General features: G+C 40.3%; 3 protein-coding genes and 1 non-coding gene across 4 annotated transcripts; 3 read left to right on the top strand and 1 right to left on the bottom strand.

Moving 5' to 3' along the window:
- Positions 1-2,794: 2,794 nt before the first annotated feature.
- LOC140830058 (uncharacterized) lies at positions 2,795-3,502 on the bottom strand. Its single transcript, XM_073193337.1, has one exon. The coding sequence runs from the start codon at positions 3,500-3,502 to the stop codon at positions 2,795-2,797; it is 708 nt and encodes a 235-aa protein (XP_073049438.1).
- Positions 3,503-5,873: 2,371 nt separating this feature from the next.
- LOC140829762 (protein SENESCENCE-ASSOCIATED GENE 21, mitochondrial-like) lies at positions 5,874-6,385 on the top strand. The gene has a single exon (XM_073193052.1). The coding sequence runs from the start codon at positions 5,960-5,962 to the stop codon at positions 6,206-6,208; it is 249 nt and encodes an 82-aa protein (XP_073049153.1). The 5' UTR covers positions 5,874-5,959; the 3' UTR covers positions 6,209-6,385.
- Positions 6,386-7,401: 1,016 nt separating this feature from the next.
- LOC140831274 (small nucleolar RNA R71) lies at positions 7,402-7,507 on the top strand. Its single transcript, XR_012117847.1, has one exon. It is a non-coding gene; the product is annotated as a small nucleolar RNA R71 (small nucleolar RNA).
- Positions 7,508-11,740: 4,233 nt separating this feature from the next.
- LOC140829763 (protein SENESCENCE-ASSOCIATED GENE 21, mitochondrial-like) lies at positions 11,741-12,248 on the top strand. The gene has a single exon (XM_073193053.1). The coding sequence runs from the start codon at positions 11,826-11,828 to the stop codon at positions 12,069-12,071; it is 246 nt and encodes an 81-aa protein (XP_073049154.1). The 5' UTR covers positions 11,741-11,825; the 3' UTR covers positions 12,072-12,248.
- Positions 12,249-13,387: the final 1,139 nt, after the last annotated feature.

Genomic DNA, 13,387 nt, shown 5'->3' on the forward strand with positions numbered 1-13,387 from the left:
ACGTATTCTATCAATCTTTCATTCTTGATGTCGTATGATCCATTCATTTGGTGGGCCACCAGCTGAGAATCAGAGAAGATGTGGACTCGAGCTGCTCCGACCTGCCGTGCTGCTCTTAGACCCGCTAAGACCGCTTCGTATTCTGCCTCATTGTTTGATGCCCTAAAGTCTAGCCTCACGGCTAACTTTAGTTCATCCCTTTTTGGAGAGATTAATAACACACCAACTCCGCTGCCTTCATTGGTGGATGAACCATCCACATAGACCTTCCAAAGATCTTCCATCTCCACATGCAAAGTCTCGGCCAAGAAATCGGCCAAGGCCTGCGCTTTGATTGCGGTTCGAGGCCCATATTGAATGTCATATTCCCCTAGTTCAGTGGTCCACTTTACCAACCTTCCTGAGATATCAACATGCGTCATTATTTTCCCGAGAGGGCTGTTGGTGAGGACCATAATGGGGTGAGATAGAAAGTAAGGCCTTAGTCTTCGAGCTGTTGTGACCAAGGCCAGAGCGAGCTTCTCCACAACTGTATATCTGAGCTCCGCTCCCTTGAGGGCGTGAGAGATGTAATATACGGGGCTTTGTTCCGTGCCTTTCTGCCTGACCAAGACTGAACTAACAGCCATCTCAGTGGCCGAGAGGTAGACATACAATGGTTCCCCTGGGGCTGGTTTGGCTAATATGGGGAGCTCCGCCAAATGCTTCTTCAGATCCTCGAATGCCCTCACGCATTCTTCATCCCATTCGAATTTTTTAGCTTTCCTGAGGACTCGGAAGAAGGGTAAACTACGATGTGCCGCTCTTGAAATGAATCGTGACAAAGCGGCGATTCTCCCGGCGAGCTTCTGGACCTCCTGGAGATTCCCAGGAGGTGTCATAGATTGAATAGCTTTTACTTTCTCAGGATTGGCCTCAATTCCCCTTTCTGTTACCATGTACCCAAGGAATTTCCCACTTTTGACCCCAAAAGTGCATTTTTGGGGGTTCAGCTTTAGCCTGTAAGATCTCAAAGTGGCAAAGGTCTCACGGAGATCCTTTATGAGATCAGTCGAGTTCTTCGACTTTACAAGAATATCATCCACATACACTTTCACATTTCTTCCGGCCTGGGCTGAGAAAATCTTGTCCATGAGCCTTTGATAGGTGGCTCCCGCATTTTTTAATCCGAAAGGCATCACTACATAACAAAACGTCCCTTCGGAAGTGATGAAACTCACTTTGTCCTGGTCTTCTTCTGCTAAGGGGATCTGATGGTATCCTTGATAAGCATCCATCAAACATAAGTACTGATGACCTGCTGTGGAATCAACCAGTTGGTCTATCCTCGGCAAGGGGTAACAATCTTTTGGACAAGCCTTATTAAGATCTCTGAAGTCGACGCACATTCTCCATTTTCCCGAGCTCTTGGGGACCAGGACAACATTTGATAGCCATGTTGGGAAAAAGATCTCCCTAATGTGTCCTGCCTTAAGAAGCTCGTCTACCTGTTCTTTTATTACCTTGTCTTTCTCGGGGCCAAAATGCCTCTTCTTCTGTTTGACTGGCCGGGCTTCAGGGAGAGTGTTGAGGTGGTGTTTCATTATCCCGGGGCTGATCCCCCGAAGCTCTTGTGGAGACCAAGCAAATACATCAATGTTAGTTTTTAAACAAGCCAGTAGATCATGCTTGGTTTCGGGATCAAGATCAGCCGCCACCCTGACACTCCGTTGGACCCCTATTTCCACCGTTTCTGGCTCCTTTTCTGAAGTGAGCTGAACCTCTCTTCTGGAGGTCATATTTGGTTGGGCCACAATCATCCCTACCTCGGTCCGAGATCTTTTGACTTCTTGCGTTACCTCATCCACATAACATCGTCGAGAGGATTTCTGATCCCCCCCGACGACTCCTACTTCATTCCCCACAGGATATTTCAGCTTTTGATGGTAGGTAGAGCTTACAGCTCGGAAATCGGCCAGCGCAGGTCGGCCAAGTATTCCGTTGTAGGAAGAGGGGGCATCCAGCATAGTAAAACATGTCATTTTTGTGATGCGGTGAGGTCCCGCCCCTAGGGATAAGGGGAGCATGATTTGCCCTACAGTTTGGACCGCATGTCCTGTGAAGCCAAATAAAGGCGTAGAGATATGATCAAACTCGAAACCTTCCACTTTCATTTGGTCCAGGGTTCTTTTGAAAATAACGTTAACTGAGCTTCCGGTGTCAACAAAGATTCTTGCGACGTCATAGTTGGCGATAGTAAGAGTGACTAATAAGGCGTCGTTACGAGGTGCCACAACACCTTTCATATCATCCGGCCCGAAGCCAATGACGGGGTCATCTTTGGGGGCAAGGTCTAACCCCAAACTTTCCAATCTCCGACCATGAGCTTTACGAGCCCTGCCCGAATCTCCGTCGGTGGCGCCGCCCGTTATCATGTGGATTATACCTCTGGTCGGATCATTAGCAATCTGCTGGACCTGAGGGCCTTGATGTCGCGGGGGGTCATCTCGAACCCCGCGGTTGGGTCGGTTCTCTCGGGGTTGTGGCCTCTGATTAACCCCAGGAGGTCCCCGATCCCTTCGATCATCTCGATATCTTCCTTCTGATCGAGCTAGGAGGTTCTTCATGTGAGGGTCTCTTTGCATGATTCTTTGGACCTCTTCCCCCAATTTCTGGCAATCATTGGTGACGTGACCGTACTCTTGATGGAACTCACAAAACTTATCTGAGGGCGGTAAACGCGGCCCTTTCTCGGCTTGTTTCGGTCGCTCCAGCTTTCTTCTTTCTTCACAAATGGCCATAGCTCTTTCCAAGCTCATTGCCAACGGGGCATAGGGAAAGGTCCAGGACCTCGGCTCCGTTCCTCTGTTCTTTCTGCTGCAGGCCTCTTCCTACTTGGTTCCACTTTCTCTTTCCCCTTATTTTTATCATCGGGTCGGATATCCACTCGCCTTTGCCTTTGTGCATCCTCAAGATTCACGTATTTCTCAGCTCGGCTCAGGAGCTCATCATAACTTTGAGGGGGTTTCTTGACCAAGGAATTGAAAAATTGTCCCCCTCGGAGCCCTTGCGTGAAAGCATTTACCAAGGTTTCTGTTGCTGCAGCTGGGACCTCCAAGGCCGCACTGTTGAATCGTCTAATGAAGTCCCTCAGCGAATCTGTATCTCCTTGTTTCAAATTGAATAGGCCCAATGAGGTTTTCAAGTATTTCTTACTTGTAGCATACTGGTTTATGAATAGGGTGCTGAATTCTCGAAAGCTGGTAATGGAATGTGGCGGGAGCAAATCGAACCACCTCTGGGCGGGTCCCACTAGGGTGGTAAGGAAGACCCGGCATTTGACCCCATCTGAGTATCGGTGAAGCAAAGCAGAATTATTGAACCTTCCAAGGTGTTCTTCGGGGTCAGTACTTCCATCATAATCCTTGACGGTTGGTTGGCGAAAATTAACGGGGAGGTCTTCATTCAGAATCTCGAGGGAGAGTGGGCTTTCTCTGTCCAGTACGGGAGGTCGGCCCCCCATTCGCCTGCCAAGCCTCCTGACTTACTCCCAAATGGCTTCCATATGCTCAGGAAGAGGGGGAGGAGGAGGAGGAGGAGGAGGAGGAGGAGGAGGTTGTTGTGGCGGTGGTGATGGAGTACGATTTCGACGGAGGGCCTCATTCACAGACCTATTAATCAACTGGGCCAATTGGTCTAGACTAAGATCAGCCACACCTCTGCCTTGGCCACCTCCGGGACCTCGGTTACCATCTGCATGGCCCTGGTTGCCACCTCTGGGACCTCGGTTGCCATCTACATGGCCTCGGTTACCACGCGCAGGGCCTGTTCTTATACCTGTTCTTCCCCACATGTCTACGTCTTCTCAGTATTTTCCCACAGACGGCGCCAATTGATATCGCTGAAATCGGTGATGCTAGCTGGGAAGTCAGATCCCCGCTTGGAGAGCTCGGGTCAAACCTGGGGGCGATGGCTGGGAGGTCGGATCTTCACCTTGGGAGCTCGGATCAGGCACCTCGAAATCCAGAAACACAAACAAGAGTGTTAGAAGGGGGCCGGAAGGTTGTTCCGGCGTAGCCCCTCCGACGCTCAAGTCAGAGAACGGAAAACTGAGAGAGAAAACTGTGTGTGTAAAGAGAATGTGAAAAAGCATGAAGTGTCTTTTAAAGTTAACGAAACCTGGTATTTATAGGTGAACCGTAGAGTCCTAGTTTTGGTAGGTTTCGATCTTGAGAATCTTCGGAAGATTTGATTAGATCTTCACCCAGATTTGATTTAGATGTCGTTAGATTTAATTCAGATCTTTAATGGGCTTTACTTTTCTGGGCTTTGATCTCTGCGGGCTACGCGCTTAATATCTGAGTGAGGGCTCTCGTAGGCATGAGCCCACGAGACAATAGGACCTCATGGGACCTCGGCTCGGGAGCTCGGCCGAGGGTTTCTGATCGTCCCGATAATACCTTCTTGGAGGTCGGCTCGGGAGGTCGGCCAAAGAGCTCGGCCAGGGAGGTCGGCTGACCTCTCCAATCGCTGGAAATTCCGATATGGGAGGTCGGCCAGAGATGACCTCCCGGATGACCTTAAGCTTCCTTCTGAATGCATGCTGGGCTTTGCTTGAGATGGGCTATCGAGAGTGGGCCGAGCCCGTCCTCCCACCGGGGGTATCATATATAATAATTTTTTTTAAAATTTTTGGGCCCCAAAAAAAAGATGGGCCTGAGTCATTGGACTCATTTGCCTTTTAATAGGCACGGCCCTGCGAGGAACCGCCTTGTTCAACTGACGCATTGACCTTGACTGAGTTAGACTCAGCAATACAATGTGGAGTCAACATCGCCTTATGTCCTCAAAAGACAGCGTTGGAGTTTTCTTGAAACTTTGGGTTCAGTGAATAAAATAAAATTATAAATAATAATATTTATTTCTCAAATTCTCCACATATTCGTTTACCTATATATTTTAATTCTTTTTTGTTATATTTCAATTGATGAACGTGAATCTAAGTCCATACCTTTTTCAAATTATATGTTATACTAAAATTAGATCCACATCTATATCTTATGAATCAATATTTAGGCCAAAATTTGTATAAGATGATCTCATGAGTCATATTTTGTGAGATGAATCTCTTATTTTGTGTCATTCATAAAAAAATATTAATTTTATGGTAAGAATATTACTTTTTATTGTGAAATTTGGTAGGGTTGACGCGTCTCACAGATAAAGATCCGTGAGATCGTCTCACAAGAGACATACTCCAATATTTATTGGTATTTTCATTTTGTGGTCAGTAGGCTTCTATCGAGGGTAATATAGTCTTTCAAGGAACAATCAACTACATTTTGCTTGAGGATGGAGAGTTTTTGCTTGAAGATATTATATCTCTACACCATTAAAGCTCTAATTGTATAATAATGTTACAAAAATTAAATAGATGTAATACTACATCAGTCGAAAACCAGTTCGCATCCTTCAAAATCAGCCGAAACCCAATCTAAACCGGTTTAAATCATATGGAAACAATCTAAAACAGTCAGAAACTATGATTAATCATTCCAAACCAGTTTAGATGAACAAATTTAGCAGCCTAGATAAATGAACTAGAGGAGGAGTCAAGATGCAGTTGAAAAAAAAAATATTTGTTATTTTTATAATAAGTTGTATTTTGTTTTAGTAATGGGTAAATATTGTATTTTGGTTGAGCCTATTTGCAAAATCCAAGTTGCAGTGGTTGAGCCAGAACTTTCCCAAGGGGGATAGAATGATTGGGAGACAAAAAAAACAAGAAGTTTTCAAAGTTTCGTTGAACATTCGGAGAACGTACCTATACAACTGTGACTCGGCCCGTAGGAAATTCCCCCACTACTTCCTTCTCCTCCGTATAAATAATCTGCTTGCCTTCTTGTAAATTTCACATTAAATTCCATTGCTGAAATTTCCAAGTTCATTACTTCATTTCTCGATCGATTGAAAAAAGACGATGGCTCGTTCTTTCTCCAACGTTAAGACTGTGTCTGCTTTGATTTCCAACAAAATCTCTGTTTACTCCGTGGGTGGTGTGAGATCAAACGCCATGAGAATGCTAAAGAATGAGTCCGAAGAGCCCACCAAGATCTCATGGATTCCGGACCCCGTTACCGGATATTACCGACCGGAGAACAAATCCCAAGAGATCGACGCCGCTGAGTTGCGGAGGATCCTCATCAAGGACAAAACCAGACAACACTAATTAGTTCTGTTACTTAAGACCACCTTTTGATCGCAGGGTTCCCGAGAGTTGGTAGAATTTAAGGATTTTCTTGATTTTGATGCGCAACGCTCTTTGTTGTTGCAGCTTCTTGTCTTCACTGGAACTTAGTTATATCAGAATATGGAAATAAACTTGGTTAAAGGAGAGTTTCAATTAGTACTTCGTCTCAGTTCTTATGCTCTTGAATCTTTCTGATCTCTTGTTACTTGCAATGAACACCACATCGTTCATGATTAAAACTCCTTGAAATTGATTGATGAATAAATTAATTAAAATGGGTTATGAACCAACACAAATTATCTGAAAAATACGAAAAAAAAAATTAGAAATACATAAGAAGGTGCCGAGAGTTTTTCAGAATGCTCATCCAATTTTTTAGTTTTCTCTTTTCTCTTGACTCTAAAACTTTCCCACTCTTCAACTCGATGGCCTTCACTTGCTCTTTTGGATTTGTCTCTGTGTTGCTTGGCAAGGTGCCTGACTCTCTACTTGCTATCATCTTGGTCAACTGTCCAATTTGATTCTCGAGCCCTTTTATCGATGCATCTTGGTTTTGAAGTCTAGTTTCAGTGGATGAAATAAACTTAGACATCATTTGCTCCAGATTGGACTTCTTTTCTCTAGGAGGATCAGATCTATACATCGGTTGTTTCCCATATGGTTGTCCCCCTCGCGGTCGATTCTTACTGTTTTGACCGCCCCATGAGAAGTTGGGATGTTGCCTCCGTCCAGGGTTATATGTGTTTGAATATGGATCATTCCTTGGACGGTTGTGGACTCCCACTTGATTCATCGGTGCCCCTTCTGACACATAAAAGGGATTTCCATCTTGGCAGTCCTTAACATAATGTTCTCCTCCGCAGTTTTCACAGAATATTTCTTGAAGACGCATCGTTGTGCCACCCATGTTCAAGCCATCTAGTTTTTTGTTCAAAACATCAAGTTGTGCAGTAATATCTGAAAGATCGGTTACCTGGTGAACTCCTGCACTTCTCCGCTGATTGTTTCTTTCAGATTGAAGATGATAGCTGCTAGCAACCATCTCCTCCAACATCTCATATCCCTCTTCAGCAGTCTTCCTCAATAGGTTCTCACATGCAGCAGCATCTATCATAGTACGATTAGGAGTAAGTAAACCATAATAAAAGGTTTGAACAACTAACCGAGGTGGCAACTCGTGATGTAGGCATCTACGTAGGAGATCTTTGAAGCGCTCTCATGCCTCATACAACTACTCCTGCTCGAATTGAGCAAAGATGGTGATGTCTGCCTGAAGCTTCATGGTCTTAGATGGAGGAAAATATTTGATGAGAAACGCTTTCGCCATATCCTCCCATGTGGTGATTGAACCTACATGCAAACAATTCAACCATGCTTTAGCTTTATCACGGAAGGACAAAGGAAAAATCGCAATCTAACAGCATCATCAGAAACTCCATTGAATTTAAACGTATCGCAAATCTCAAGAAAATCTGCGATGCGTGTGTTTGGGTCATCTGCTGAAGATCCTCCAAATTGGACTGTGTTCTGAATCATCTGAATTATAGCTGGCTTGATTTCGAAGTGATTTGCTCGCACAATATGCCTCACAATGCTAGGGCGTGCACCATACAAAGAAGGGTGGGCATACTCTAGCATTGATATGCGGCGTGGCATCTCAACATGTCTATCTTCACGATGTTCCTCCTCACGATCGTTCTCGTGCCTCTCCATCAGTTCTTTCAGTCTCTGCTGCTGTCTCCTCCTACGGAAAGTTTTTTCAATTTCAGGGTCGAACTGCTCAAGCTCCACGTCAAGTGACTTTGGCATGCACTGGACGAGATATCTGTAAAGAAATCGAAGGTGTCAAACAAAGTAAAATAGAGAATACTAAAGAAAATAACTAAAAATAAAATTGTGAATTAACAGTCCCCGACAACGGCGCTACAAACTTGATCGAGCAAAACTTGCACTGTGAAATCCTCAATAAAAATCTGATTTTGTATGCTCAAAAATTAATCGCAAGTGCACGATGTCAAGTAATAGTATAATGTACGTGAGTACGAGTATCGTTCCACTGAAGACTGTATTTAACAATTATTATTTTCAGTTATTAGATCTTTAGCAACGAAAAGTGATTGGTTGTTTTATTACTGTTGTGATCAAAGAAACATGCAAATAACATTATTCAGGAATTAAAGAATGAAATAGGATATCTAAAATGATAGATTTAAACTTCAAAGAGAAATGAATTTGTTGGGAATATCGGTTCACCTACCCCTCGTTAATTAATTAATTCGTTCGATATTGATTTTATGCTTCCGACATGATTTCCTATTCAATTGAACACACTCTATCGAGCTATGCCAAACCTAATTCTACTCAATGAAGTAATTAAATATCTTTAATTATTTATCAAGAGTGAATTGCATGTCGATTTATGAAATCCCCTAGTTTTCGACCCTTAGGCCTATGACTATCGGTGCGTATCCAATTTCATATATCTATGTAAATTGTAGATCCACGAATTATACTACTCGTTCCTATCACAATTTATTCTCTCGAACTCACTCGAAATATAAAAACGTTGTCAAAGTTAGCTACGCTTTAACAACACGATAAAATAGTAGTATAATCAAGAATAACGCAACAATCGAAATATAAATTAATTAGATCAAAGTTTGGGGTAGGATCCCCTTAAATCCCAACAAATAATAACGTTTAGCTACTAGAATTCATGATTGAAATCAGCAAAACAATTGTTAAAAGATAGAAACTAAATTAGAAATACTAGATTTGACGGAAATTGTGAAGAACGATGCCCGGAAAGCTTCGAATCTTCAATCCAAGCACAAAACTCCTCTCCAAAGCTTGCTGCGGCTGCTCCAATGAAGTCTGAATGGCGCCTAAAGACGTTCCACCCTCCTTTCTATCTCAGCCATATCCAAAAATAAGGGAAGAAATCGGCCAAGAATCTTTCCAAAATTTCGAGTGCGCCCGGGCGGACAAAAGTTTCCGTCCGGGCGGATGACTTTCGCAGATCTTTTATTTTTCTTTTTCTTTAACATGCCCAGGCGGACATAAGTTCCCGCCCGGACGAACGACTCTCACAAAAATTATTTTTTTCTCACGCCTTGGATGCGCCCGGGCAGGACATAAATGTGCGCCCGGGCAGAGGTCTCTCGAATTTATCCCTTTGATCTTCAGTTTTGCACGAATCTCCTGCATTTTCGTCAACTAAACACACGAGTAACACGAAAATATAAATTACTCTAAAATAACACAAGATGCATGCAATCTAAATGATAAATGCAACACACTGGGACAAAACATGACATGAAAAACAAGTAAAATCTACTTATATCAGTTGTCTTCTAGTTTTGAGTTTTTTTTAAGCATTTACGCTTAAGTCCAAGTTTTGAAAGATTTAAACTATTGGAATTGGATTTTTAAGTTTAACGCTTAAATTTGAAATTAGAAAGTTTGCATACCATCTTGATAGCGTTCTAAACATCTCAAGTCCGCGTGGCTTTAAAATTTGTAGTGCTACTATTTTGAAGCCGTAATCATTGTATCTTGGGAAACGAATTGCCAACAACCATTAGCATCGGAGCGGGAAAATATTGTTTTAAGGTAAAAGAGTCAAACTCTTGCCTCGACTATTTTCTCATAACCATTTAGTTCACCCATTTATATCTCTTGATTTCCCAAGACAAAAGAATATCGTACCAACACTTTCTCCTTAATTTGAACTTGTGTCTCCTTCGATGTTCTGACATAATACCTAAGTTATACATCACAGTTTGTTTTAATTGTGTAATTCGCGAGACAAAATCGTTGTGTTTTGGTTCACAGATTTTGTTATGTCAAGGTATTACCTTTTCAGTAGGTGAAAAAATTATTTAGTCTAATGCTTCAATGCACCTCAATCTAAATATTTTTTGGAAAAAAAAAATTAATTCGGTTATCTAACTTTACCTGTTTTTTTAGAACTATAACCAATGAAACTAGAGTATTTGTATATTAACTTTTAGCTATTTAAGTTTATCTTGTCTGAATGATCAATTTTAGCTGGAAATTACTTACTAGGTTATAAAATCCGATGATATGACAATAAATTTATGGAATTTTCAATTTGTAAGAAAATAATCATAGTTGGAAAATCACCTAATATTCCACCACATCAAACCGAAAGGATAAAAATTATATATATATATATATATATATATATATATATATATATATATATATATTTTAAAAAACTCAAAAATAAAACACAATCTCCAAATTTGTTGTTATGGCATCAGATTTTATAACTTAGTTAGTCATTTCGGACTAAAATCAGACATTTTGAAAAAAAAAATCAAAATAAATAAAAGAAATAAAATTTATATGATCAACACTCAACTTTGACTAATTATAAGACTAAAAGAAAAAATGTAAAATTAAAGGAATAAAATTATATATATGTGTGTGTGTGTATATATGCACATATATAAAACAAAAAAAATAGAATGACAATCTCAAAAATAAAACACAATCCCAATTTTTTTGTAATGTCATCGGATTTTACAACTTAGTTAGCCCTTTCCGGCTAAAATTAGACATTTTGATAATGAAAAAAAAAAGCCAAAAGAGTTAACAGTTAAAAGTTAGCAAATCAATATCTTGAGGATTACTTGTAGAGATAAACCCTAGGAGCGAAGGAACCTATAAATAAGAGAACCAAGCTTAAGAAAAAGACTTTTGACTTCTTGCGTTTTCACTAAAGCTTGGACGTTCGGTAGCCGCTCACTTTTGCACTTTTGCATGCAGTGAAATTCAGAGAAAAATAATTCACAAAGACGTTCTTTTGAAGAGTGTTGTTTCACGTATTGTCATGATTGTTAGAGATATCTACAGACAACACGCGTGGAATTGTTGGCTGAAGATCGTGTTTTACTATCATTTTTTGGCACCGTGTCTTTGCTTTATTGATACGTTTTAGTTCTGATAGTTGTTTTAGAAAACAATTTGTTTTCTCAACATATTGAGAAACTTGATTTTCGATAAAAATAATTAGTGTTGGTTTTTGTAAACTGAATTAGTTTTCTAGTAATTATTTTGTCTTAAAACATCGCGCAAGTATTTATACTGAAGCATAATTAATTAAATACATGTGCATAATTAATCTCGAGTTATTTTGATTTAAGTTATTTATTTTTGTACTATTTTATTTCGCTACGTGTTATAACTAAGTGTTATAATATTGAGGACAATATTTAAATCTGATGCGCACATATTATATATTTTATATTAAACAAAATATAGCCCGTACCAATAAATATGATATTTTGGCTGAGCCTATTTTTCAAAATCCAAGTTGCTTGGTTGATCCAGAACTTTTCCAAGGGTTAGAATGATTGAGAGAGACAAGTAAAAGAAGTTTTCAAAGTTTCGTTGAACATTCGGAGAAAGCACCTTTACAACTGTGACTCGGTCCGTAGGAAATTCCCCCCACAACTTCCTTCTCCTCCGTATAAATAATCTGCTTGCCTTCTTGTAAAATTCACATTAAATTCCACCGCTGAAATTTCCAAGTTAATTACTTCATTTCTCGATTGATTGAAAAAAGACGATGGCTCGTTCTTTCTCCAACGTTAAGGCTGTGTCTGCTTTGATTTCCAACAAAATCTCTGTTTACTCCGTGGGTGGTATGTCAAACGCCGTGAGAATGCTGAAGAATGAGTCCGAAGAACCCACCAAGATTTCATGGATTCCGGACCCCGTTACCGGATATTACCGACCGGAGAACAAATCCCAAGAGATCGACGCCGCTGAGTTGCGGAGGATCCTCATCAAGGACAAAACCAGACAACACTAATTAGTTCTGTTACTTAAGACCACCTTTTGATCACAGGGTTCCCGAGAGTTGGTAGAATTTAAGGATTTTCTTGATTTTGATGCGCAACGCTCTTTGTTGCAGCAGCTTCTTGTCTTCGCTGGAACTTAGTTATATCAGAATATGAAAATAAACTTGGTTAAAGGAGAGTTTCAATTAGTACTTCGTCTCAGTTCTTATGCTCTTGAATCTTTCTGATCTCTTGTTACTTGCAATGAACACCACAGCGTTCATGATTAAAACTCCTTGAAATTGATTGATGAATAAATTAATTAAAATGGGTTATGAACCAACACAAATTATCTGAAAAATACGAAAAAAAAATTAGAAATACCTAAGAAGGTGCCGAGAGTTTTTCTGGCCAAAACCCTCCGACACCAGAAATATAGTATGATGTATCCAGGGCCGATCCTAACAATATTTAGGCCTGAGTCTAACTTTTAAAAAGAGACATCTGAATCATAATGTGTGTTCATATTTTTTTTAGTTCCATAGCAATTTTTCAAATTTAATCAATACGTCAAAGACAATATAAAAAACTAAAAGAATAAAAATATCAAACATGTCCAAACGATCACTAAAAAACAACCCGGCTAACAGTTTTAGAGCTAAAAATACTAATCAAATCTGTATAATCAAGTTGTTCAGTAATTTCTTTCTCAATCGATAACATAGTCAATTCATTCAATCTTTCTCGTGACATGGTTGATCAGAGAAAAGTTTTGATGAGCTTTAGCTTTGAGAAACTTCGCTCTGCAGTTACTAGTGTGACCGGGACAGTCAACAAGATTTTATAAGCAATATGAGGGTTTGAAAGCCGGATAAGCATTACATCTACTAAAATTTCAATCAAAAAGCGTAGATTATAGATATCATATAAAGCCCCGAAGAAATTAAAAAAACTACAATAAAAAATTTGGAGCCCGAACAAAGCAAATACAAGAAAGTCGATTAAGGGTTGTCTACATATGAATATTGGGGAAGATTGGGAAATAAATTGATAACAGGCTAAGCAAGTTCCATTTAATAAATACTTGGTTTTGGGCTATCTAATAACTAGTATTATATATAATATTTTTTAAAAAAAATTTTTGGGCCTCAAAAAAGATATGGGCCTGAGTCATTGGACTCATTTGCCTCTTAATAGGCACGGCCCTGGATGTATCCCGTGGTAAGTGTATACTTTGAGTAAGCACAGATCTTTCTCCTTAATTTGAACTTGTGTCTCCTTCGATGTTCTGACATAATACTAAGTTATACATCATAGTTTGTTTTATTGTGTTATTCGCGAGCAAGAA

This window comes from Primulina eburnea, chromosome 4, assembly GCF_022965805.1.
Source record: "Primulina eburnea isolate SZY01 chromosome 4, ASM2296580v1, whole genome shotgun sequence".
NCBI classification, from domain to species: domain Eukaryota; kingdom Viridiplantae; phylum Streptophyta; class Magnoliopsida; order Lamiales; family Gesneriaceae; genus Primulina; species Primulina eburnea.